The sequence below is a fragment of the Adiantum capillus-veneris genome, chromosome 28 (genome assembly GCF_014529385.1).
Source record: "Adiantum capillus-veneris isolate H3 chromosome 28, ASM1452938v2, whole genome shotgun sequence".
Lineage (NCBI taxonomy): Eukaryota > Viridiplantae > Streptophyta > Polypodiopsida > Polypodiales > Pteridaceae > Adiantum > Adiantum capillus-veneris.
In genome coordinates, this window is record NC_140958.1 from 106,348,669 (window position 1) to 106,375,521 (window position 26,853).

General features: G+C 44.7%; 1 protein-coding gene across 4 annotated transcripts in view; it reads left to right on the top strand.

Moving 5' to 3' along the window:
* DPD1 (Polynucleotidyl transferase, ribonuclease H-like superfamily protein) overlaps positions 1 to 26,853 on the top strand; it is a 191,151-nt gene that overhangs the window by 61,127 nt on the left and 103,171 nt on the right. For 2 of the 4 annotated variants that reach the window (XM_086504031.1, XM_086504033.1), the window contains exons 10-13: positions 21,072 to 21,163; positions 21,303 to 21,417; positions 21,668 to 21,823; positions 22,396 to 22,529. In XM_086504031.1, coding sequence (XP_086360157.1) covers positions 21,072 to 21,163; positions 21,303 to 21,417; positions 21,668 to 21,823; positions 22,396 to 22,529 — 497 coding nt within the window. The remainder of the gene's footprint in view (positions 1 to 21,071; positions 21,164 to 21,302; positions 21,418 to 21,667; positions 21,824 to 22,395; positions 22,530 to 26,853) is intronic. The other 2 variants (XM_086504032.1, XM_086504034.1) reach the window with 1 other exon arrangement.

The following is a 26,853-nucleotide window of genomic DNA, read 5'->3' on the forward strand; positions in this document are numbered from 1 at the left end:
AAGCCTGCTGTTTTGTCAATGTGATGGCATTCAGATCCAATCATATCCTTCTTGTCCTGTGTCAAAGTCAAAGAGTTGAAATAAAAAACTGCTCGAGAAGTAGAAAGCAAAGAATATACTGCTATACCGGTAGGGAAGACGAAGTGGCACATGGTGGGAAGTAAACAACCGAGTCATAAAAAAATTCGTCCTTTGTGTGCAAAATGGGAGGAACCTTTATGGCACCCTCAACTTGACGAATGCACCGTATTGTTGTATGCATACTCAAGCATAGGTAGATATTGTTCCCACTTGCCGTTAATATCTGACACATAACATTTCAGCAGATCTAAGACATTAGAATTAGCCTTTTCTGACTGCCCATCAGTTTGTGGATGAAATGAGGATGAAAACTTGAGCGTGGTGCCAATGTTTTCAAACAAGCCTCTCCAAAACAGGCTCGTCATACGAGGATCATGATCACTGACAATAGACTGTGGCATACCATAGTACTTGAAAACATTATACATAAACAACCGTGCCATCTGGTCAGATTTTATCTTCTTCTTGACAGGAATAAAATGGGTCTGCTTGTTGAACCTGCAAATTATGGTCCATATACCATCATTCCCTATTGGCGTTCTTGGAAGATCAAAGATAAAATCCATAGCAATGCTTTCCCATGGGTTATCTGGAATAGGCAGTGGCCGTAATAACCCTGGTGCCTTTTGCCTGTCAAACTTGACCCTTCGGCAAATCAGGCATGCTCGCACAAAGGCATCCACATCTCTCCTCAAAGTAGGCCAATAAAAGAATGTCTCGACCACTTTCATTGTTGCATCTGTGCCACGATTCCTTGCTTACGGTGGGACATGGCTTTCTACCATAACTTTATGTCGCAGTGGCCTAGTGACAGTCTGCCATGCATCATCATAAAACCATCCTTGAGGAGGTAGTGCTCATGGCGTTGCCCAGCTTGCAACTGTTCAAAGATCCTTGCAAAATCTTCATCAACAACATACCGTTCCTTTATGTCATCAAGCTCATGACGATAAGGAATTGACACAGCTGAAATTTGTGGCTTTCTTGATAACGCATCAGCCACAACATTCTTCTTGCCTTCCACATGCAGAATCTAAAAGTGAAACATAGAGAGAATGCTTGCCCATCGCATGTGCTTTTCGGATAACTTTGACTGTGTCAAGAAGTATTGCAAGGTCTGATGATCTGTCTGGACAACAAAATCAACACCTAGTAGGTAGTGCTTCTGTCTAGAAAGCACATGAATTACGGCCAATAGCTCTTTCTCATAGATTTGCATAGTCTTTTCTGTCCCTTGCAAGATTTTTCTCTCATAAGCTACTACTTGACCATCTTGCATTAACAATGCCCCAATACTATTGCCACATGCATCACACTGGACCACAGATGACTTCCTGAGGTCTGGTAAGACAATTACTGGATCCGAAGTCATCTTTTCGTTTAAAAGATTAAAAGTTGAAATCTCTTTTTGTGTCCACTTGAACGTGACCTCTTTCTTTTGTAGAGCTTGAAGGGGTGAAGCAACATCATGCGCAGTCTTCAAATCTGGCCATGTTCTGATTGCTTCAACCTTGGCAAGATCCATTCGGACACCATCCTTTGACACTATGTGGCCAAGAAAGTGAATCTCTTCCAAGAAGAACTCACTTTTCTTAGGATTAACAAGCAACCTATGGGTGCGTAGCTCTTCGAACACAATGGTCAAGTGACGCCTATGCTCCTTTCATTCTCTGGGTAGACTATCATGTCGTCAAAGAATGTGCCGACAAACTTTTGATGTGGGCATCCGATCCATCATCCTATTGAACGTAGCAAGAGCATTTGTAAGACCGAACGGCATCACTAAGAACTCATACATACCAAATGTCGTCCTAAACGCAGTCTTGTGCACATCCTTTGGCCTGATACGAATCTGATGGTACCCACTCTTAAGGTCTATCCTGCTGAAAATTGTAGCACCCTCTAGTCGGTCAAGAAAATCATGAATCCTTGGGATAGGAAACCTGTTCTTGATGGTACGCTTATTCAACAAACGATAGTCAATACACATGCGCCAAGTGCCATCCTTCTTCTGCACTAGAAGCATTGGGGAGCAAAAGGGTGAATTCCTAGGTTGAATCAACCCTTTCTCTAGTAGCTCCTCTACTTGGCCCATAATCTCTTTCTGCTGAGCCGCATTAATCCTGTACGGAGGCCTATTTGGTGGGCTACAACCTGGCACGAAATCTATCGCATGATCCTCAAGCCTCTCCGGCGGCAATTGAGACGGTAATAAATTAGACAAAGAGTCACTAAACTCTCGAAAAAATGTTGACCTTTCTTTATCTAACACAAATAAATTTGATTGACAATTATCTGAAACATTACGTGTAAAGATCAAGTATGTAGAAAGATGCTTCTTAATTACAATAGTGATAGCCGAAGCAGATACAATAGGGACAGACTCCCCTTTAAGCTTTACATCAAGGATGTGAGTTTTGCCCCTATGTTGAAGTGTGATCTTTTTGTTGAAGACATCCAACACTCCATGTATACGAAACATCCACAGGATTCCCAACAGCGCATCACACCCTTCCAGTGGCATGATGTAAAATTCTTCTATGTCCACATGACTGAATATGCAGACGCGCCTTTCCAATGATAGACGTAACACACTCTAAGTGGCCAGGACATGCCAACCCTGCCTTTGCTGTGTACCCCATCGCTTCAGCTTTGATGCCCAGCTTGATGGCCAACTCTGGTGAGATAAAAGTTTGCTTTAGCACCTGGATCAAATTAGAAGATAAGTGCTGTTTGGTCTCCGACTTTACCCCATGCTCTGCATAGCTCACTGGCATCTGAACTTGGCCTATCACCCACCATATCTGGCACTAGACCTATCGTGGGTTTAGACTTCTTGCCTTTCCTGTCCTCTTTATCATCCGAATCGGTTGGTCTTCTTCTTTGTGGACAATCTGTAGCAAAGTGACTAGGCTGCTCGCATATGAAACATTTCTTCTCGGCCATCAGAACTTTCTTTTCCTCGAACGACTTGCGCGGAAAAGGTTTCCCTTTCTGTTTATAGACTTGCGCTCCAGATGTTTCGGCTGAGTCCTTGTCTTTATTTGCCTTTTTTGACCCTTGGGACGCTTTAGGAGTCACTTTCACAACGGGCTTCTTTGTTGATATTTTCTTTTACTGAACCCCTTTCATGTTGCCGTGGAACCCACTGTCCTCTCTCAACAAGGCAAGACCAGTGTTGGCAACGTCCATAAGCTGAGTGAGGGTAGCCACTTTGTTCTTTGTACAGTAATCTCGAAGCCCTCTAGGTAGCCCACAACGATACTTCTCAATTTGCTCTGCCAGTGACACAAACCTGTAGGAGGTTACTGAGAGTAACACTTTACAAAACCTCCGATTGTACTCTTATAGGCTCTTGCAAGTAGCCGCAATGAATCCGTTATAAGATGAGCTTCAAATTCATTTGACAGCCATGCAGATGCAAACATTTTCTTGAAGTATACCTATGTGGCGGGTGTTTGTCCTTCCATCAACAATGTCGTCCACCATGTAAGCGCATTGCCTTTCAAGAAAGTGGCAGCTTTCCTAACCTTGGAGGCCTTTGTAAAATTCCCCCTTTGCATAAGCTGTATCAAATTGTTGGAGGAAAGTAAGAGCCTTTGTCTTATCCTCAAAGCCACTGAAAGTACCAAATTTCATAGTTGCACCACCTTCTTTGTATGTTTTCGGCTTTGCCAGTGCTCCTAAATTGTCATAGCGAATTGTTTGCAACATGGGCACTATAATAGGGATCATCGGCGCCCCTTTGCCATTGACATTTTGCGTCATAGGTGCCATATGTGTTGGCTGGTTGGAAAAACAAGCCATGCCAAAATTGCCTTGTGGCACCGCAAACTGGCCTTGGTTGCACTGAAACCCTTGTTGCATGCCAATATTACCATACATGGGGTTTGGCATCATGCCTTGCATACCCCAAACATTGTTCCTAGCTTATATTGTTGTTTTCCATGCACATAAACAGCCATGCTTTGAAACACCAATCCACCCCCGAAATACCTACGATGTATCGTGGGTAGTGGAAAAACCTGTTGCATAGCTTGGAAACTCGTTTCCTGTCCATTTAATGCGACATGCAAACTCTAAAAGGTGGTTGGCTGAACTGGTAAAGCCTGTGGAATAGGCGTCCTAACCACCTGTTCGTGGATAGAAGGAACTTTTCTTGGAGCCCCGCGTGACTCCGCAACATGTGAGTGCTCCCTGCCCTGTTGGTACGCACAAGGAATATGGGCTTGAGCCTCAGCAGGCTCTGCTGCATGAGACAGTTGCCTGGTTTGCTGTGACAGTGGTGGCGCTTGCAGAAATTCCATAAACCTAGGTTTTTGCACCAACCGAGAGAACACATCCACAACGGCAACCAACTGTGTCTTGAACGCATCCTTGTCTAGTTGCCCAGTCATATACCCTTGACCTTGTGGAGCATTTAAATTAACAAAAGGTACATGGAGGGGTGGCCGTGAACTCCCGTCACACTCGAACACCGGAGGAATAGCCTGTCTGTCTTGTGAAGAGGAACCCTCTTCCCCGGTGTCGTTTGTCCTGTCAGCCATAGTGTAATTCCAAGTTCCTGTGCTTTGTGTCTTCACCGCAAACCAACCAAGCCTCACTCTTTAAGGAAAAAGTGATTCTATCCCGGCAACAGAACCATGAAACCGGCCCATAGGGAGGCAGACTTTAGCTTTCACCAAATCTTTACTTGATAAGCTTTACTCGACTTTACGACACAGAGGAAAACTTCACAAATAAACCTGTGACTGGAATTAACACTTCACACAAACCACCTAGCGAGAATCTGTAGCACGCTGAATTCTCTGTTTTCTGTCCTGAAAAATGCACCAGATCACCTGTACAGTCATCCCAACGCTTCCGCGAAGCTCTTGGGGTATAAGGGAGCAAATATTGAAATAGGGTCAAAACCCTAAACTTGCAAAAATACACAGCAGGCTGTATTTTACTATTTTGGGCTCCGTTCGCGTGCCGGTCGCATCTGTAGCAAGCCCTCGATCTCCCGCACTTGCAGGGCTACTTGTCCTTTGAATCGGACGAGATTTCTCGCGTGAAATCTCTCCAAATTCACCTCTCCCTGCGAGGATTAGCAATTAGCTAATCCAATACCTGGACAAGAGGCTCTTGCCTCGAATACGCGCATGAACCCGCACAACTGTACATACAGATGGAAAGCCCTTGAGCTGGGCTTTACGATTCTTTATTCAAAGGGGGGGGAGAGGTGCGCGAGAGCAGAATCATCGCGCTACATAAGACAAGGGAGAAGGCAAGCTTTCCATTAAAGCTGTGATCACCTGCACCCATTACTCACACACACAATGTAGTCACTTAGAAGCAAAATCAGCCTCTACTCTAAAAAATGGGTGCCCCCTCTTCATGCAGAGTTGGAAAATAGCTTTGCAGCCAACAAGTGTTCACTTTGCCCTTTTTGAGTTAATTTCCTAGTACCCACCAACTTATTATAAGTGTCGCGAGGGGTCTAAATGACTTTGAACTGAGCCTAGACACCCTTTTACTGCTTGGATTCCAATGCCGACTGGCACGACCATCTTGTGGTGACCTGCCCTTCCTGATTGCGGGTGAAACTCTCGGTCGTCGGCCGTTTCACTGTGGCCACACAATATCCGGCCATTTGTGACTTCAAATAGAGGGTCCCAAAAATTAAATAAAAATCAAGGGAAAAACCAACAATTAAGGTTAGTGGTTGCCACAGCCTTGTGACATTGAGCTGCGGTTTGCTGATGTTGATGTGCTTATGGGCACGTCAACTTAGTCCCTTCTTTCCTTTGCATCTGTACATATCTCTTGAATGCGCATTTGCATTAAATGCATTTTATGTAATGTGCACGGTTATGTAACCCATACAAGTGGAGATTAACCTAGCATTATGTACATACATGTAAGGCAGACATTGTGGTTTTGCAAGAGTATAATCAACATGAATTTCCTTGGCAATGCTCATATTTTGTGGATTATTGGGTAGCATATGTTGGTTTATTGGGCTTTTCAGGGTTTTGATTATGGTTAGGCATGAGTTGTAGCCAATTCTGGCGTACAATGATCCAGCGGCTCGTTGGATGGTGGTTCAATGTACAATCAATCGACAGACTTATGAATTTGGTGGTGTTTATGAGCATACAACCTTGAGGCAATGGGCTATCTTATGGCGTGCAATGTCTTCTTATCCATGGGTTTCCAATGTGATGCTTTGTGGTGATTTTAACAATGTACCCGCTTTATCTGATAGCACCACAGGATATTGGCACCTATTGAGTATGGAATTGTAGCCCTATATTGATCTCATTGTGTCACAAACGGGAGCGCATAGCAATATAGAATATACTTGGATAAATAGAATTTATCACTTTATACTGAAGCCAGAGGATATATATATATATATATATATATATATATATATATATATATATATATATATATATATATATATATATATATATATATATATATATATATATATATAGAGAGAGAGAGAGAGAGAGAGAGAGAGAGAGAGAGAGAGTACTGGGGACCAGAAGTTGGGCTGGTCCCCCCCCAATAGTATCTTTATTACTGAGGAGAAGTCTATACAAGCACTTGAACCGAACGTATTACCACGTTCGTTCTAGAATAAGACTTGATGGTTCCCAAAAGCCTCAGCTTCCTATTCCTAGGGCAAAACCCTATTCCAAGGAACTTCTGTTCCTTATTCCAAATGCTCGAGAACCAAGGTTCTCGCCTCTCGATTCACCTTCTAGACTCAGGGCACGACATCCTTGCAACTCTTTTGCAACTCTGTTTCCAGAGTCCTCTTCCCGCAGAACAACTCTGCTTTCTCGGACACGGAGTCCTTACTTGGGAATCTCAACTTCCGGATCACAACTCGAGAGACTACCTCTCTCTGATCCGTGGATCTACTTCCCAAACTCGGGTACGAAACCCTTGGGCTGATTTGGCTCTAATTCGTCAGAGCCCTTTCTTTGCTCCTACTCCCTCAATAAGAGGAAGTACACCTGCAAACAAATACTTAGAGATCATAACATGAAAATCGTTACCTTCAAAGTCTCGACGCTCGAAACGCAACTCGGTTCTCGAAAAGCAATTCCCCGGAAGAGATCTCTACATAGAAAATCCTCTCCTCCAATCTTACACACAAAAGAGGTGTGTTCTCACGTTCCTTCTCGTAAATCAGCCCTGTCTACGATGTTTATGGGCTGAAAACAGAGAAAAACAGCAGCTTGTCGCGATGGAAACACGCTCCATAGGCACTTCTTCGCGAGGGAACTCGCGCATTGGGTCCTGGCGACATTTGGTGCAATTGGGCCAGCCATGGGCATCACCAGCAACGTCTTCTTCGCGGATGAAATCTGCAGCAGCATCTCCTTCTTGCAAAAGCTGATCTTCCTCCATTGAGTGAGGGCATGTGATGCTTTTATAGCTCCTGGCCACGACACAAATAGCTGCTCGCGTAGAGATCACGGCCGTTTTTTTTTATAAATAAACTTATTTATTTATTTTTTATTTTTTGCGTTGTTCTGCCAGAAAAAGAGAGAGAGAAAACGCTGGTTGATGTGTTGCCTTATTTATCAGATGGCTGCCTACTTATTAAGTGGGCGGACGACATATTTTAAAAATAGTCTGAATCTGTCCAAAAATTCAATAAAACCTTACAAGTTAAAAACAATGCTTTCACAACACTTCCCAGGCGTCCCTGGATGCAATCACATGCACAGTTGCAATGTAGACATAGACTTCCTCGCGAGAAAGCATTTGCTTTTCCGAAAAGCAATCCCGCTATCTCAGAAAGCATCCGTTTTTCTTTAAAGTTTCCTCTGAACCCACCTTCATTCAAGTGCTTGCTTTTCCTTGTGCACAATTCTAACACAGTTTGGAATTTCCTCTCGACTATGGATATGCCCTTTCCGATGCACCCATCACCCACCTTGTGACGCATCAGGAATACCCATCACCTAGTCACTTCCTACCAAACTTACGGTACAATCTCCTTCGCGATGCTCTATGTCACCCATCCTATGACGCATCAGAGATGTCCGTTCCGGGATGGTCGGATACTTCTTCTTGATACTCCCTGTCACCCATCCGATGTGACGCATCAGAAGTGCCCATTCCTGTTGGGCTTACAGATGTTCCTGTTCTCAGTTCTCCCGTCATTCCTTTGAATGAGGCACTAGGAATACTCTGTACTCGGATGTCTCCAGTGAGAAAACCTCTCACTTATAAATCCAATAATTCATTTATAATTATTTTTATGTCAGATATAAAGCCAATTTAGCAACACCTTGCATGCACACGGATGTCAGATTTGTGAAGCTTTTTGCAACCAAATGTTTTTGGGTACACTTTTCACCATAATGCTCATTCTTCATATCGTGCAAGATTACATTGGTGGTATGTATTCAACATGCAACAATTTAATGAGTTTGAAATGAGCATAGACCATACCTTGTCGTTATCCATACCTTGTTGTTATCTGATCATGCGCCCATTGTGATGCTATTGCACTTTGGGCGATTGTACTATGATCAACCTCTCTCTAGGAAACGCCTGCTGCACATCAATATTGCTGGTCTTTCGCATGAGGCATTCCGCGAGATGATTTATGATGTTATTCCCGCATTGGTCACCCAACTGCATCTTGATCTTGATATTGGTTGGTTTCGCTTTGTTGCGTTGTGCGAAGTGTAATTCAAGATTATGGCAAACATGACATGCTTCAATTACGTGGTGATGTTGAGGATGCCAAACATGTTTATCAACAACTCTAACTCTTAGCTGGCATACGTTTATTGTTTGAAAGTGAATCGAGAGCTCTTTGCAGCATAGTTACCAGGAATGGGAAACCGGACGGGGAACGCAGAACGGTAACTGCCACAAAATGCCATTCCCTGTTACGGGTACTTACATTTGAAACACGGAACTGTAGCGCCGATAATGTGTCGTGCTCTCTACAGTGGGTGGTCCTCAGTGCAATGTGCGTGACAATCTCACTCGAACAGACTGAACAGAAAGGAAACAATAGACATCAACAGAGCTCACAAAGACGCAACAGCAGACCAGAACCATATGACTCGACTACCTCAAAGACTGATACAGACTCTGGCATGGCAGCACACTCAGCTCCAACCCAAAACTCACAGGAACAATGGGGGTGTCGAGGCTCAGATGTGTAGGGATGGTGAAGACGTGCTCTGTGTAAAGACTCACACACTCTAGACGACTACGTGAAGATGATACGATGACCAACCGCTACTACTCATATGTACCACCATAAAGAGCCACCAACGGCTCATAAATGTCAGCCATGTGGTGACCTGGCCACGAAGTCCACTAGACCACCGTCGATACCCTGCCACGTGTCACTCCTCAGTCGAGAGGATCCGTCCAGTGTGAACCAGCCTAGACCAACTGTACTAACTCTGTCCTGTGAAAGTGACACTGTAGCTTGCTACAGGTTGCCCACCACAAGACCGCTCACCGTCTCGGTGAGAGGAAATACTATAAAATTATGAAAGAAAACCATTAGGTACTGCATCTGTACATCTTTCTTGAAGCAGGTTCTATGTCCAAAAGTGGAGTTTAAACACACTGCACTGCTTGCAAACGCCTTAAGCCTTTGAATAGGCAAGACTCGATATGATTGCATAATCCAAGAATCCCATTTGGCAAAACAGAATAAAGCTCCACAATAGGAAGTAAGTGACCGGTAGCTCTACAACCAATCGCAAACCAAAAATGCTTTGAAAGCCATAAAGTCTCTACTCCCCACAACCTTTGCAGTGCACTCTGACAAGAAATGCATTCCAGTAGCAAAAGTTGTGAGATAAAAATGTGGAGGATGTCTACAAATGTAACAAAATGGTACGCTTGTCCTTCTCTTGGTCGATTTGCATCGATATCAAATGTTCAGCTTTGACAGATGAAGTGTGCATTAAGCATTGTCCTAAGTCAACTTCAAGTTTTCTTTGACTACTCAGACTTTTCAGGCTTCTTCTTTTGCTGCTTCACCCGTGAGTACGCAAAGACTCCAGCCAAAGCAATACCAGTGCCTATGCCATTGATGGGGGAAACCGGGGTCCTGAAAAAGAGAACAGAGGTAACAATAACCACCACTCGCTTCACGCAATTGCCTACTGAATGAGTTACAGGTGAAACCCTCTACAAAATCATGTATGAGACCTGCTGATATGCATGAAAACAGATGGCTGCAAGGAGAGCACGAACTGCCAAAACTTTTACATCGAGTCTCGCTGACTGAAGGTTGATTCAAAACTTGCTTGTTATATATGTTGAAATAGATATTGAAGAGGTACCACAGCCCAAACAGGCGGCCTAGAAGCAGTGATATTGTGTCTCATTCCCTGCATGAACTGTATTGAGAGAGCTAGACGGATGTGTGGCGCCATCGCCACAGGTTGCAGCTTTTGTGAGGAGAAGAGAACTTGGCTCAAAATTTGCAAGAGAAAATCGATAAGGGGACTGTAGCAAAGAGCCATGGCCGAGGCAGGGCGTAACTTCTTTACAGAAAGGCGATAAAGGGGCGAGGGGAAGGGAGGGGGTGGGCGAGGGGGGGCTGGGTAGGGGCGAGGGCAAGCTGGGGTGGGTAGGGGCGAGAGGGGGTGGGTAGGGGGAGGGCGAGGGGATGAGGGGGAGGGACTAGGGGCGAGGGCGAGGGGGTGAGGGTAGGGCGAGGGCGAGTGGGTGAGTGGGAGGGTAGGGCGAGGGCAAGGGGAAGAGGGGGAAGGGAGGGTGAGGGACTAGGGCGAGGGGAAGAGGGGGAGGGTAGGGCGAGGGACTAGGGGCGAGGGCGAGGGGGTGAGGGGGAGGGTAGGGCGAGGGCGAGGGCGACTGGGTAGGGGCGAGGGCGAGGGTAGGGCGAGGGGGAGAGGGGGAGGGTAGATAGGGGCAAACAAAGAGCACACAACTATCAGGAGCAATACAACTATCATGAGCTTAGAATTTATCTTGCAGCACGAGCTCTGTGAAGGGAGTTTGCTAGACACAGAGGAGAGCTTTGTTATGGTCTGAGAAGCAAACACCAAAGGGGTTGATGTTTGAAGGGGGGTGAACTCCTGTAGAGGAGATTTCTTACTGCTTTTATGCTTCTTCATAAGCTCAGGTGGCACATTAGCTTTAGTTACTGTGGAACCATTTGAAGAGGGTGTACCTTCAGGCAAAGAGTGAGTAGAGACTCCAGAACAAGGCATAGATTTGGTAGCCTTCAACCACTCGAGCAGATCTTCGTCTGACCCTTTAGGTGTAGTAGGCTGTTCTTGTTCAGGGTTGGTTTCCATTGACAAAGAAACTTGCTGCACCACTGGATCCATACCTCCTTCTAAGAGGATGGGTTGCATCAAGGAGCCAGAAGTTTGTATCCACATTGCGTCGTTTCCCCAATCATGAAGTGCTTTAGTGTGTCGCAACCATGGTCTTCCAATGAGCAAGGGAAATCCACCCTCAACCTGGGGAAGACGAACACAACAAAATCCAAGTTAAAAGTAAAGTCTTGTACCTGCAGAGGCACATTGTCCACTATGCCCACTGGGTAGACTGTCCGCTGGTCGGCCAATGTAACTGGCCAATGTAACTGTGAAGGGGGTAGGGCGAGTAGGCTGTAGACCTAGAGCTAACACAGTGAACTCGGGCATCAGGTTGATGCCAGATCCACCATCCACTATCACTCCTGAGAATTGTCGACCCAAAACGGACACTGTCAGGTGAGGGCTTCTATAATCAGTGAGTGGAGCAGCGGGATTGGATATCATATAGGACTCTGATGGTCGCACTGGGAGGTGCCCGCCACTAGGACCTGCTCGAGGATAAAGTGATTGCATCACAGCAAGGGTGTCACTTCTAAACTTTGCATCTAGTCGTAGCATGTCATAGAGGGACACTTGTTGGAAGGTGTTCTTCAAGACTGACTCTACTGTAAGCTTTTCCTGTTCTACCAGTGGTTTCTCGGGTACCTTGATCTTTTGTAGATCGGAAACTGCTTCCAAGAAAGCTTCATCAATATCGGAGAGCAAAGATTTGGATTCTTTCATGGCACTGGGGGATGGCTTGTTAACAGCTGCAGGCAGGGTATCCACTGGTGTGAGATTGTGTGGGGGAGTTGAACTTGTTAGAATGCTAAGACCGAGAGCGGCTCTCTGGGCCTGGGTGAGGACGCCCGATGGCTCCTCTACCAGTTGCGGCGGCTTATTATTAGGGGTAACCACGTGGGTAGAAGGGGGGGCTGAGAAACAGTGCTAACTGCTATCAAATTGAGCTTGGGAAAGGCAAAATCATTCTGGCTTTGACTTGGGTTCGAAGCCGTGGATGCACGACTTTTAGGGCAATCCTTACTGTAGTGATCCTTCATATCAGGGCAATGACAGCAGTGAGGGGACCCTTCGGGCAGAGGGCATTTGCTTTGGTAATGGCCATATTCCCCACATCTGTAGCACAAAATGGGCCGATTCAGTGGACGAGTCGAAGGACGAGGTGGTCCTTGCTCCATGGAGTTTGAGGTGGAGGCATAGAAGCTGTGAGGTGGGGAGGGAGCATGGGTGTGATAAAAGCTCTGAGAGGGAAAAGTGCTTTGTATACCTTGCATTGGAGGGGCTGACAGTAAAGGTGGCCTGTGGTGTGGATGGCCACATGGAGAGACCATGTTGGATGCAGGTGCTGGCCCTTGTTGAAAAGTAGGACCAAGACTTTGCTGTATTTGTCGCAATCCCTTGAGGTAGTAGCAATCCTTGTCTTCATGCCCCGACTTTTCGCAGAAGTGGCAGTAAACCCGAAGGGGACAGTCCTGTGGAGGGTGTCCTGGAGCGTGGCATGAGCTGCACCATACCATAGCCTTAGTCTCCTACTGAGACCTAAGCTCTTCTAGCTCTCTTTATTTGATCCAAAGCGTCGTGATGTGGGGGCTTTTCCTGTCTGAGGGAGATTGATTTCTCCTCTTGAAGAGCTCTCTGTAACTTTAGGGCTTCAAGTTCTCTGCGCAAAGAAGTCAATGGATCAGGAGGACTACTTTCGGAAAACACATAGGGAGTCTCTATGTGAGGGGAGTTACTGAACAGCTTCCTAGCCCCCTCTATCCTAGTAGTAGCTGCAATGAACTCTTCCAGAGTCGCGTCCGGTCGGAGACTCTCTCGGATGTTGCGAAGTTTTGGGGAGCGCCTTTTCCACCCACTTCTTAACCATGAATTCACGGGGTTGCTGGGGAAGCTTGGCCACTAGAGACTTCGTTTTAGTCATAAGCTCTGCAATAGTCTCCTTTGGTTGGAGCACCATATTGGCCAACTCATCCAACACCTGCCCCTGGTAGTCTCCTTGTAGTCTCCTGGCCTGAAGGCTGCACAGAACTGTTGTCTTAAGGCTGCCCAAGTTGCAAAATGGTTCTCTGCAAACTGGCTGTACCATTTGTCTGCTAAGACATCCAAGGTGGAATGAAATAGTACCAAATAAGCATCTTCTCTGTTCAGACCACGACCCCTACAAAGAGATACAAATCTCCTTGCATGGTCGTCAGCATCTTCTGAAGAGAGACCTTTGAATGTAGGGAACTTGATATTTACCTTAGCCAAAACGCTAGCCAATGGCTCCATGGCCCCTTGCTGAGCCTGTTGCTCAGTAGCCTGCTGTAGCAGAATAGGAGAGAGCTTCACTGGAGAAGGTGATTTGGAAGATGTGGAACCGGAGGAAGGAATGGGTGATGCTGTATGTGGAGGTATGGGTGATGAGGTTGATGGACTTCTAACAGGTTCCAAGGGTCGTCTTCTGTTGTAGTACTTCAGAGGACTCAGGAGTGCGCTTTGATGCTCGACTGACCGCCTTGTATGTGTCATGCAGTGAACAACACAGGTCTAAAACAGGACAAGTGAGGATAGTGACTAGACCACCTGGTCCATGACCAGTGACTAGACCACCTAGCTGGCAGGACGAGGAGAGCTGGACCAGGGCGAGGACTAGACCAGGACCAGGGACGAGGACTAGGACGACATCAATAGAGCTCACAAAGACGCAACAGCAGACCAGAACCATATGACTCGACTACCTCAAAGACTGATACAGACTCTGGCGTGGCAGCACACTTAGCTCTAGCCCAAAACCCACAGGTACAATTGGGGTGTCGAGGCTCAGATGTGCAGGGATGGTGAAGACGTGCTCTGTGTAAAGACTCACACACTCTAGACGACTACGTGAAGATGATACGATGACCAACTGCTACTACTCATATGTACCACCATAAAGAGCCACCAACGGCTCATAAATGTCAGCCGTGTGGTGACCTGGCCACGAGGTCCACTAGACCACGGTCGGTACCCTGCCACGTGTCACTCCTCAGTCGAGAGGATCCGTCCAGTGTGAACCAGCCTAGACCAATTGTACTAACTGTGTCTTGTGAAAGTGACACTGTAGCCTGCTACAAGAACGGGGATTTTGAACGGGAACTTAGAATGGGAACAGGGAACGGAGACGTGAAAACGGCCACTCCCTGTTACTATGCTTTGTAGGCCCCGGTATGTCTGCAGCATAATGATAAATGCAAATTGGACGAATGGCAGACTCGCGCTTGCCATCGAGTGTTTGTGGATAAGAGATGTGCCTCGAAACAATTTTTGAAGCACTTGGACAACCTCAAAACATGAGCTTGCGGATGCCTTGGTTTCCCATTTTGAGAGTGTCTTTGCTCCTCCTTCTGTGGCATTTTGCTAAGGTTTTTCATGCATTCCAACTGTTATTATCTACGGTGCATTCGATTATCTCGCATCTAGATGCTCTAGCAATGGAGGTGGATTTCACAGAAAATGAATTGCACTCAACATTACTTGCTCTCGGCTGATGGTGCTCCCCTGGTTGTGATGGACTCACTGTGGAATTTCATGATCTCCTTTTTGGAGCCTTTAAGAGAACCTTTGCTCTACATGATGAATGCTGCGTGGTTTAAATAGAATTTGCTGATATCTTGGAAAATTGCTGAAATTGTTACCTAAACAAGCGCTTTGTGAGTAGTTCTCACATTGGCGGCCGATTACTCTTATGCCAGTTATATATAAAATCTTGGCTAAAATGATTGTAAATCGTATCAAGGAACCTCTTGTGGTGGGTATCCATTCGGCGCAGTATGGCTTCAACCCTCGTCACCAAATTTTGGATAATCTGGCTAATGTATTGATTGGAATGGAATTTGCCAAATATACCCAGTAGGATGTACTCGTAATGCAGGTAGACATTGAAAAGGCCTTTGATACGATATAGTGAGATTTCATTGCTACTACAATGCGGGCCCTTGGATTTCGGTCCAAAGTTAGCCAACCTTGTATACTTCTTGTATAGTCATAGTACGTCTTCAGGCCTTCTTGATGGTGAGTTGACTGAACCTTGGCCTCTTGGATGCTCTGTCAGGCAGGGTTGCCCACTCAACGCCTTGTTGTATGCCATTGCCACTCACCCCTTGTTGTTGCATTTGGATCACTTGACTTCGCTCGGTGGTCTTCATGGGTTGAAATTACCCTATGGGAATGACTTTATTGGGCAGGCCTATGCTGATGACAGGTTGTTCATGCCCCGGAATAACCAGGATGATGTTCGAGAGATTATGCAAGCATTGGATACATTTGGTCTAGTAGCAAGCCTTCAGGTTGATTTTTGGAAATCCAAACTCATGCCTCTTGGTGCATGTGATTGGCATCATCTTTTGTGGCTTGGCGAAATTTTTGATCCGCATGTGGTTGTCAGACACGTGGGGTATCCTATTGGTTGGCAGGTAACCAATACTCAACAAGTGGATTGAGTCATGCAATGCCAATTGCACTCTTGGAAACTGTCTACATGGCCGTTACATGTTCGACTCCGTATTGTCTAGAGCATCATGATGGCATATGTTTGCCGTTGTTACGTTGGGCTCGCTCTCGATTCCGTCGCTTATGTCTGATACTTGTGGCGCACTAGTTCTCACAAGAAAGGCCTCCGTTTGTTATCAACGGAGAAACTTTGCACTCCGAAGCGTTTTGGGGGATTGAATATTTTGGACCTTTGCCACCATGCATTAGCGAGGAAGGCCATGTTATTGCCTACTCTCACCCAACAGTCTTAGCCATGGACAGTTCTATGTAAGCATGCTACCACTCTCGCCTTTGGTTATTGACAGACTTCCCTTTGGGAGATTGTGTTTGGCAAGATGGTCGGTCACATTCCTGGTTGTTCTAGTTTGCTCTTCGCTTGGAAAGTCGTTATGGATCATCTCTCTTGGCATGGCAGGCAGAAAACAGATGGCAATTCGTTGCGTTTGGAAAGCGTTTACTGGAGTAGGGCATTCCCTCTTACTCTTGTTGACCGGTCGCCTTGCCAAGCTTACTTCCTTTCTTGCCGAGGCATATGCACGGTGGATGATGATGTGGATTCATCTGGGAATTTGCTTCCTTTTTCTCACGTAGCTGCACACTTTGGGCTGGGCATGCATTATCGTCAGATTTGGAGTGCGCTTGAGCATATGCTGGCTGTTTTCCTCCCCATTCCGCCACTGGTCCCTCTTGATGCCATTTTTGTCCACAACCTTAATGCTTCTCTTTTGCAAGACTCTTGGCTGGCTGATCCTTGTAATGTGCTTTGGTCTTTACATAAATCTGATCAATGGTGGAGAAAGGCTCTTATTGCAATCTGGAAGTGTCACTTGGCTCTTAAGGAGCATCTATTTCTTTGGCGCTATTTGCTGGGAGTTCTCCCTGTTGGAACTCTCCTTGCGGCGCGTTAGATCAACTCTTCTTGTTGTGTGAGATGCTCTGCCAAGGATGAGACTGTCAGACATCTGTTTTGGGATTGTCGCTTCACCAAGCTTTCCTTGACCGCATATCAGCCTATGTGCGCCTCCGATTTCTCTCTGCAGTTTTCCACAAACGATTTTGGGCTTTTGGCATTCTCCCAATTTCCCTTCAACAATTTGCGATCTTCTTCACATGGGTCAAATTTTGGCCACTATGGTTTTTGTGGCGCCAATGCAATTTTTGTAGATTCCATGAGCATGAGGCGGATCCTTTTCCTTCGTTCAAGATTTCCCTTAGGCAATCTTTACATTTTGCGTTTGATATTGGGGACATATCCCTGGAAATCTTGCAGCTTTTCTATGTTTGCTTTAGAGCTTTCACATCACGGAACACTTCTGTGTTCCCCCATTGTATCTGATCTTTCTGGTGGGTTTTCCTCATTTTGAGGTTTCCCACTTGTAAATTAATCAAAACAGATTTACAAAGTGTGTCGGTATGAGAGCATATATTAGTACCTAGTTCTACACCCACTATTGGGCATTGACGACATTAGTGGGGATGTGGTAGTATTCAATCAATACTATGCATGCTGGAGCTAATGGCATAGTGACTAGGAATGGGATATTGGAACGGGGAACGGGGAACGGGGAACGGCAACTCGCTTGGAATGCCATTCGGTATTCACATCTGAAACATGGAACGGGGATTTGGAACGCGAAGCTAGAATGGACACGGGGACTTGAAAATGGCCATTCCCTTTAACTATGGCTGATGGTGATATTCATTGGTGGATAATACCTTGCACTTTCCTTTAAAGGTGAATCTGGGCATATCTTGGATTCATTTAGGTATATTTCTTAGTCGTACAACGGACATGCAGACTTCACCTTGTGAAGTTTTCGTCCCTGTTACGACCAATTGATATTTTGTTAATTGTTTCTATCTTCTGTGGTGCACATTCCCTCTCAACTACCTTATTTTTGTGCTAATTTATTATTTTTCCTATTTAACGCTTCTTTTAGTGCTAGGCTTCGTTATGGCTGAGTTTGCCCTACATTTCTAGAGTTTGACAGAAACTCAGTATGCAAATCGTTATATTGATGTATGCTCGTGTGTGTGGGTGTTTGAGAACAGCTCAAATTTCTTGGCATAGCATACAACCACCAAATGGGAATTCACCTGGAAAGCATTTACTGAAGTAGAGCATCTTCTCCAACTTTCGGGAGATGGGTTTGTGATTCGTCCGAGCTACATGGACACTCATTTGTCTCATGGTCTGCGATGTGCTATTGGTCAGATTCGCACATCCTCACACCAGCTGGAGATTGAGACAGGTAGATTCAGAGGGATACCACCAGAGTCTAGGATATGCCAACTATGCGATAGAGAGCTAGAGACAGAGCTACACTACATATGCCACTGCACTATGTATTATGAGATACGAGGGCGCTTCCATTGCTTATTCAGGGAGGGTTTTGGACCCCTAGATAGAGTCATGAGGTATCAGGATTAGAGATGCCTTGGCTTATATCTACTTGAGCTACACCGACATAGAGATAGTCTGCTATGGAGACATGGAGTACGACAGTCACACAGAGATAGATCACAGACTTCTTTGGATCGAGGGAGCCAGGAGACCAACCACCAGCACAGGGTGGTACCCACATTCGTACCAGAGGCACCCTCATTGACAGGGCGACTGAGCTCGGGAGATTGAGACGACCACTACCGAGACACAGGAGCACACTCCATCGACGGAGACCCCAGCAGAGGATCAGAGGCATTCTAGTACGACACTCAGAGTGTCATTGAGGGCCTATTCTACATCTTCACATTTCACACTTCATTTTCAGTTTTTTCATTTTTACATTCAGTACTTTTTGTACTTGTACTTCAGACATTGTATTAGATTCACCACTTTGTATCTGATGGTCTCATAGGTCATTTTGGCCTTTTGAAGACGGTACTATATCATTTCATTTCATTTCATTTACTCTTGTTGACTAGTCGCCACGTCAAGCATACTTCCTTTCTTGCCGAGGCATATGCACAGTGGATGATGTGGTTGACACGTCTAGGAATATGCTTAGTTTCTCTCAGGCAGCTGCACGTTTTGGTTTGGGTGTGTATTATCGTTAGATTTGGAACGCACTTGAGGACATGCTTGCTGTTTTATTGCCCATTCCGCCACTTGCCAACGGATGCCTTATGTTGGATTGGACTTTATGGGACATACCTTTTGTTGCCATTTCTGCCAGCAACATTTATGCTTCTCTCCTGCATGAGTCTTGGCTTGGCTGGCTGACCATTGTAATGCAATATGGTCTTTGCATAAAGTTGATCAATAACGGAGAAAGGCTTGTAGTACTTTAATTTGGAAGAGCCATTTGCCTCTGAAGAAACGTCTGTTTCTATGGTGTTGCTTGCTGGGAGTTCTCCCTGTTGAAACTCTCCTTAGTGCGCGTCACATCAGCTCTTCCTTTTGTGTCAGACGTTCAGCTTGTGATGAGACTGTTAGACATCTGCTTTGGGATTGTTGTTCCACCAGGGCCTTTCTTCAATCTTGATCGCATATCAGCATGTATGTGCCTCCGCTTTCCCTCAACAATTTCCACAAACGATTATGGGCTTTTGGCATTCTCCCATCTTTCCTTCAACGATTCGCGTCTTCTTCACATGGGTCAGATTTTGGGATCTAAGGTCTTTGGTGTCAATGCAATCTTCGAATGTTCCATCAACATGATGCGGATCCCTTTCCTTCGCTCAAGATTTCACTTAGGCAATCCTTACATTTTGCCCTTGATGTTGGGGACATATCCTTGGATATCCTACAGCTCTTGTATGTTTGCTTTTAGAGCTTTCACTATACGGAACACTTTTGTGTTTTGCTCTTTGTATCTGTCCTTTATGATGAGTTTTCCTCACTTTGAGGTTTCCCATTTGTAAATTAATCAAGAAAGATTTACAAAACAAGTGGGCGTGTGAGAGCATATATTACTACCTAGTTCTACACCCACTATTGGGCACAGACGATGTTAGTTGGGATGTTGTCGTATTTAGTCGATACTATGCATGATGGAGCTGATGGTTATGTTGGACTTGTGGATGACTACCATGGGTCTATACCTTGCACTTTCCTTAAAATGTGAATATGGGCATATCTTGGATTCATTTAGGTATATTTGCAAGAGGATATCGTTAGGAATAGCAGAGTTTCATACTATTCTTGTAGGAGTTTTCATTCCTTCAAAAAGCGCTCAACTGCATAGTTCTCAGGGTCTAAACGCCATTTGAGTTGGCCTCTTTTTTGCCAGTTATCATCTTCCTTGGAAGTACTTGCATGTAGCAGCTGCATTTTCCGTCATTTGCGAGGGAGACAAGATATAGCTTCACACTATCACATCCTCACGATTGATTTGAAATAAGAATTTTTCCTTCACGCTAACGGAGTATGCTATTATGATTTATTCTTCGCAAAACGACCTATGACGAGAAAAGTTAGAATCATCATATGAAAGGTACAACTGCTTTAACACGAACAAAAAAGGGAAAATAAAGTTGTAGGCTTCTTGAAAGAGGGTGGAGTACAAATATTAGTAATGGGAAAGTTATACCATAATATGCAGCATGAGTGTGTTAATGCCCATATAGGAGAACAGGCTATCTTTTGCACACTCCCATCATTGAGGGAAACTTCTAGCAGATCAAGCCCACACATTTTGGCAGCCAGCTGCAAAATGATCTATGTTTGACAGCCGACTATTGATGTATTACCAATTGTGGACTCTTGGATGATTGAAGGGAGTTGAACACCGGGTGATTTTGGTGTTCATATCCCTCCTAATCTAATTTCCATTTCCTCCGTAGTCTGGATGTCTGGGATAGACTTGTATTTGTTGTTTCAGCTGTGGATGCTTCTATTGGTTGCATGCACTCCAGAGTCCTTAAGAGTCTTTCATCTCCAGAGAAGATGCATGTTTGAGCATTTGTACTACTTCTATGTTGGGAGCTCGGTGTCCTTGTGGAGGGACTCGTTATTATCTGGCCAGACACCGCTTTCAGATCATGTTGTTGTCTCTCTGCACCTTCATATTCAGAGATCCACAGCCATGCATTTGGACGGTAGGATACCTGGTTCCATTCTTTCGGAAATGGATCTTGGGGGTACTATGTTGCTTGATGTGGAAATCTCATGCTCTATATTCTTGTTCATGATTGCAGAAGCTACTGGACTTCTTTGACTTTGATGCAATTGAACAATCTGGATTAGAAACACTGCCTGTTGCAACTTGTGCTGTTGGGGGCCTCCTCGGGTATGGCAATTGATAACCAGCCACTTCCTCTTTTATATTGATTTTTTGACTGTAAAGGATGTATCAGTGGCTCTAACCAGCACAGAAAATATCATATTTCAGAGGACTTAATGGGTTCCTCTGAAAATGTTTGAAGCAGGTTTCTTGAAGATATTCAGTGCTCGTTGACAGGGAAGCTTACCTTTCACAAAATATCTTCCTATCATCCTCATGATTATATGTTGCTGGATCAATGTACAAGAAGGTGTTTAGAGGTTTGAATGTTTTTTCTGAACTGCTGCTGTTTTTATCTATATTCCTATTATCAGATACACTTTTGCATGATAAATGTTGCTTTTTGTAGATTGTAGTTTCTTTTTCATGATAATTAACACTCGCATGCATGAGAGCAAGCTGTGTGCAGTATATTTTTCTTAGCTGTGATAAAAATTTGAAAATTTAATTTCTTAACTAAAATTTTCTCTTTGATGCACTCTCAGCCTCCTTTTGAATCTTTGTTATCAGCTTTTCAAGACCAAACAAGAAGGACAACTAAAGGGTTCCTTGTTTTGCGCTATCAATCTTACAAGGACACCCATGGGCAAGCGATTGTTGAGACAATGGCTTTTGAGGCCACTCTTGGATAAAGAGTTGATTTGTCTTCGGCAGGATGCTGTTGAGGTATACCCGGTTGACTTTAAAAAAGAGTTGGAGCTCATGTTTTATTGGAAACTTACTGTTTTTCTTGGTCCCCAGCTTGATGCATGCTTGTATTTTGGAGGGGAAGGGATGCTACTTCATGGGCCTAGATGTGTTGATAAACTGGGCCGCCTCGTTTACATGACTGAAACCAACATAAGAGAGTTCTTAGCTATAAGGTCGGAGCAAGTCAGGAAGCTAGCAATAAATTATTGGGAAAGCAAGAAAGACCTAAGAAATATATTAATGTACAGATAGTGCTTTGCTCTGCATGTGTCTTTGCAGGAGTAAATGCAGTAATCTTTTGTCAGAAGAGTCTAACATTTTGTTCTGGTGGCTACAAGTAAAATGGAACGCAGTGATGTCTTGGAACAATTTAGGAGGAGGCTACCGTTGTGCTATATCACAAGACCCAGCTATTTAATATTATGTACTGTGTAGCAAATAAAAGCCTCCTGAGTTTTTGGCCTGCCATGTAAAGTTTTTCAGGAATAGTGTGTAGTATACATATTTTTGTCGAGCGAAACATAACAATATGGGCGTTTCACTTGTAGGTGTTTGTGCACTCTCCAGAATTATTAGAGAAAGTGCGGCTAGATCTATCTCGAATGAATGATCTTGAGAGGCTTGCAGGGGATGTTGTATCAGATCATCTTAGTCCATGGTACATATCATATCTGTTTTTCAGGTTGTCAATATTTATTATCCTTAATATCTATTGTCCCAAGAAGAAGTGAGATTAAGAGACTTATTTTTCTGGAGTAATGTTGAATCTAGTGTGGAAGTTTCTATACATCACCTGTTGCTCTTTTCAGATCTTCGTTTTGCTTGTTAATGCTTATTTATTAATGTATCATCCCAAAGATGGAAAGATGGAAAGTGAGCTTAATGTCTAGCTGGTCTAGCCTCTTGTCCTAGCCTAGACTGGTCTGATCTCGCCCTAGTCTAGACTGGCCTGATCTTGCCAGGTCTAGTCTACCTTCACCCTCGTCTAGCTTGGTCTAGCTGGTCTAGTCTTTCACCCTGATCTAGTCGAGTGTGGTCCAGGGGTCTAGTTTGTCCAGCAAGTTCAGTCTTCTTCTTTCCTAGAGGCTGGCTAGGTCTGTTGCTATTGCTTGACAAATACGAGGCAAGATCGGCCAAAGCCCACTACGGAGCCCTCGGCAGTACTACCGCAGAAAGCGCCAGCCTTTCTTGCCGAGCAGAAGTCCTCCACTCTTGCTTCCTCTACCTCTCTGGCATCTCCCTCAACTAGCTCCTCACCACCCCCTGTTACCTCCTTTAGTACACTTTGAACCAACTGTGTTACAATAGGCTCTTGAGCAGGCAACAATGGAGTCGTCGACAAGCACATTGGCCAAGGTGAACATAAAGTTTCCGACTTTCACGGGACTCTATAAAGGATACATACGACCACACTAGGAGATTTGTATCTCCCTGTAGAGGTCGTGGCCAGTACTCTTTCCGTCAATGTTGGATGGCTTAGCAGTTAAATGGTACAGTCAATTTGTTGAGAACCACTAAGGCAATAGGTCTGTGAAGCTTTCAGTTTATGTGACTTTCAAGAGAAGGTCTTAGATGAGTTGGGAAACTTGCTGCTCTGACCTGATGAGACTTTTGTAGAACTCATGACAAGAAAGAAGTCTCTGGTTGCCAAGCTTCCCAAGCAACTGAGGGAATTGATGGTCAAGAAATGGGTGGAGAAGGCTTTATCCAATATTTCTCAATAGAAGTTATAGGAGACTCTCTGACCTGAAGCAGCTCCGTTTGTCGCTGCCACTACGAGGATAGAAGGGGCAAGGAGGCTATTCAAGGGCCCCCCTTAGGTAGAGACTACCTCAGTTCTCATGGAAATTGCATTTGACCCCTTGATTTCTATACGCAGGGATCTAGAAGCATTGAAATTACAACGAGCTCTTGAAGAGGAGAGGTCCTTCTCTGCTATTCAAATTACATGCCTCCTTTGCTGATTGCTCCTTCTATGCAGGGTACTTTTCCATCTCAAAGCTTTAATGATGCTAACACTCCATTAGCCCCTCAGAGCTTCTACACGACAATTGCAGACGTTGGACCCTTGGCAACGGAAGTATATCAAGGATCTCATTGAGAAGATGTAGGAGATACAAGAGGTGATTCTTCAACCAAGGAAGCTGATCTGATTGTAAGATATGGTTGTAGTCTTAATGATGCATTTTTTACCAATGACTACAATGCTTTTCATTCAACCTTGATTACTTGAGGAAGGACCAATGATTTGACATGGAAGGAGCTTGTTCGCATTGTGTTGGATCAAGAGGACCTGTTACAAAGGACTGAGTTTAGAGGGGGCTCAGAGGCCCTGGTTGGACAATCAAAGCAAAAGCAGAAGGCACAGAAGGATGATACCTCTAGAATTTTTGAGAGCCCCAAGGAGGAGGTGACATGTTGTAAGTGTGGAGAACAAGGGCATATTTGGAGGAATTGCTTGAAGAAGTCAGATTTGGATTCGGAGGTTGGTGAGGCAGCCAATGTTGCACGTGTTTGGGTTTTTGTACATCTGTTTCACCTAGATTTGGATTCGGAGGCTGGTGAGGCAGCTAATTTTGCACGTGTTTGGGGTTTTGTACACTGGTTCACCTACCTTCATCTTCGTCAGGGACTCACAAAGATTTGCGGATGGATAGCATTCGTTAGGTTGCTCTTACCCCCTTGGTAGAACCTGCAGGACTTATCCATTCTTTGGAGGGTGGTGTGGCAAAGAAGTCAAAGGTTGTTCATCTTTGTGATACTCAGTCCGAACACTTGCATTTTGGCTTCTGGCATTGTGACCCGAACTTTGGAGCAAGATGGCTTGATCGGTTCCAGGAGGAGGGGGGCCGATCGACGACTTTTCCTATCTTTAGCTATTGAGTGATGATATGCCCACTCGGTATGGTGTATATGTAGAGAAGCTCTAACCTGCATGACTGACACAAGCTTCTAGAGCCTGGCGGACATTGATGATTTTGCATACTTGGTTGCCATTAGTGGATAGGATTGTCTATTTTGGGCCCTACGGTACTCTGTAGTGAAGTGGTGTGCTTGATTTAGTGTTGTATTGGACTTGTGGAATTTCTTCTTTACTCTTGGAGGCCCCTAGATGATGCCAGATCCTTGGCCTTGTCATGTATCCAAGATCTGAGAGGAGGTGTTAGTATTCAAAGCACTATGCAAACATCGATTGGTGGACAACGGAAAAGATCCATTATTTTGTCCAAGGGTGCTAGCATAGATCTAACGAAAGCGGAGGCTACTGGCAATTGGCCTAAATTGCAGTACGCGCATGATGTAAGAAGGTTTTTGGGCATGTGCTCTTACTACAAGAGGTTCATCAGACAATTTGTGGGGATTGCTTCGCCGTTTGCATACCCCTGACTCAAAAAGGGGTACCATTCACTTGGGGGCCTCCACAGATTGCAGTATTTGAGCTGTTCAAGTAGAAGTTGACTACTCGACAAGTGTTGATTCTACGAGACTTGTAGAAACCTTTTGAGGTTTACTGTGATGCTTGTGGAAATAGTTGGGGTGCTTATGAGAGTGGATGCTCTAAAAGACTGAGAGGGTTGCACAGATTTATGAAAAGGAGCTCTTAGTGGTGATACTTGCTTTGAATCAGTGGAAGCATTACTTACTCGGCACATATTTTACAATGTACATAGATCATCATATTTGAAGTACTTCATCCTAGACAAAGTTGTGAGAAAAGTAGATGAGATGTGCGATATACTTGTCTTCCAATTAGTGAACTTGAAGGGAAAGAAGAATGTGGTTGCAGACGCCATGTCTTGCAAGCGACACATATCTGCTGTTACAACATTGCATCATGAGGATTTTGATGAGATGAGGGAGCAGTATGCTACATGCCCGGACTTTAGTGAGAATTTCAACAAGGTACAAAGTGGTAAACGGCATCATGATTTTCTCTCAAGAAAGGATATTTGATGTGAAAGACCATGTTGTGTGTGACACATGGCTTAAGGAGAATGTGTTGACGGAGTGTCAGCCCCCCTTTTGTTGCACATCGATGCATTGAGGCAATACTCCAAGGTGTTGAGGGTTACTTCTAAGTTCTATTGGCCTCGCCTCAGCTCAACACGGACACATATGAGTTTGTGCGCACTTTGTATAGTGTGTCAGAAAGTGAAGTATGACATGCAGAAAGTAACAGGAGTCCTACAGGCTATAGCCTTTACCTATTCTAGACTGACCATGGCAGAGTACAACTATTTCATCTTTGATCTTCCCAACACTAAGAGTGGACATGATGGTGTTTGGACTATAGTGGGCAGATTCAGCAAGAAAGCTCACTTTGTATGAGTGAAAAAGACAATGAAGAGCTGATCAAGCTGTTTGTCTCGCATATTCTTTGGTTGCACGGGATGCCTACATCTATTGTTTCAAATAGAGACCCCAACTATACGAATTTGTTCTCGAGAGAAGCGTGTAAGAATATGGGTACTTTGCTTAAATTCTCTTCGTCATTTCATCCGCAAACTGATGGCTAGTCACAAATTACCAGCTTAGTGGTATTAGACTTGTTGAAGTGCTACATCTTTGAATATAAGTCTCAGTGGGAAAAGTATTTGCCATTGGTGCAGTGTTTTTACAACAACACTGTTCACATTTCGACGGGGACATTGGACATTGTCGAGGGTGGCAAGAAGGTTCTGCCTATATTGTGCATGGAGGACAAGAAATTTGAGGCAGATCATTTTGTACAAAGTCTGGAGATTGGTTGTGCCAACATTAAGGAGGCTTTGCAGAATTCTCAAGAATGGAAGGTGATAGACAAGCATTGATGTGACTTGCAATTGAAATTGGGTGCTTCTTAGGTTTAAGAAGGCACGCCTTAGAAACAAGAAGAGTAAGGAGAAGCTTTGTCGAAGCGATGTATGCAATACTATGGGCCCTTCCAGAGTCAGAATAGATCAAGGATGTATCCTTCATACTTAAGCTGCCAGATACTTGGAAGTTTTAATATGCATTTCATGCAA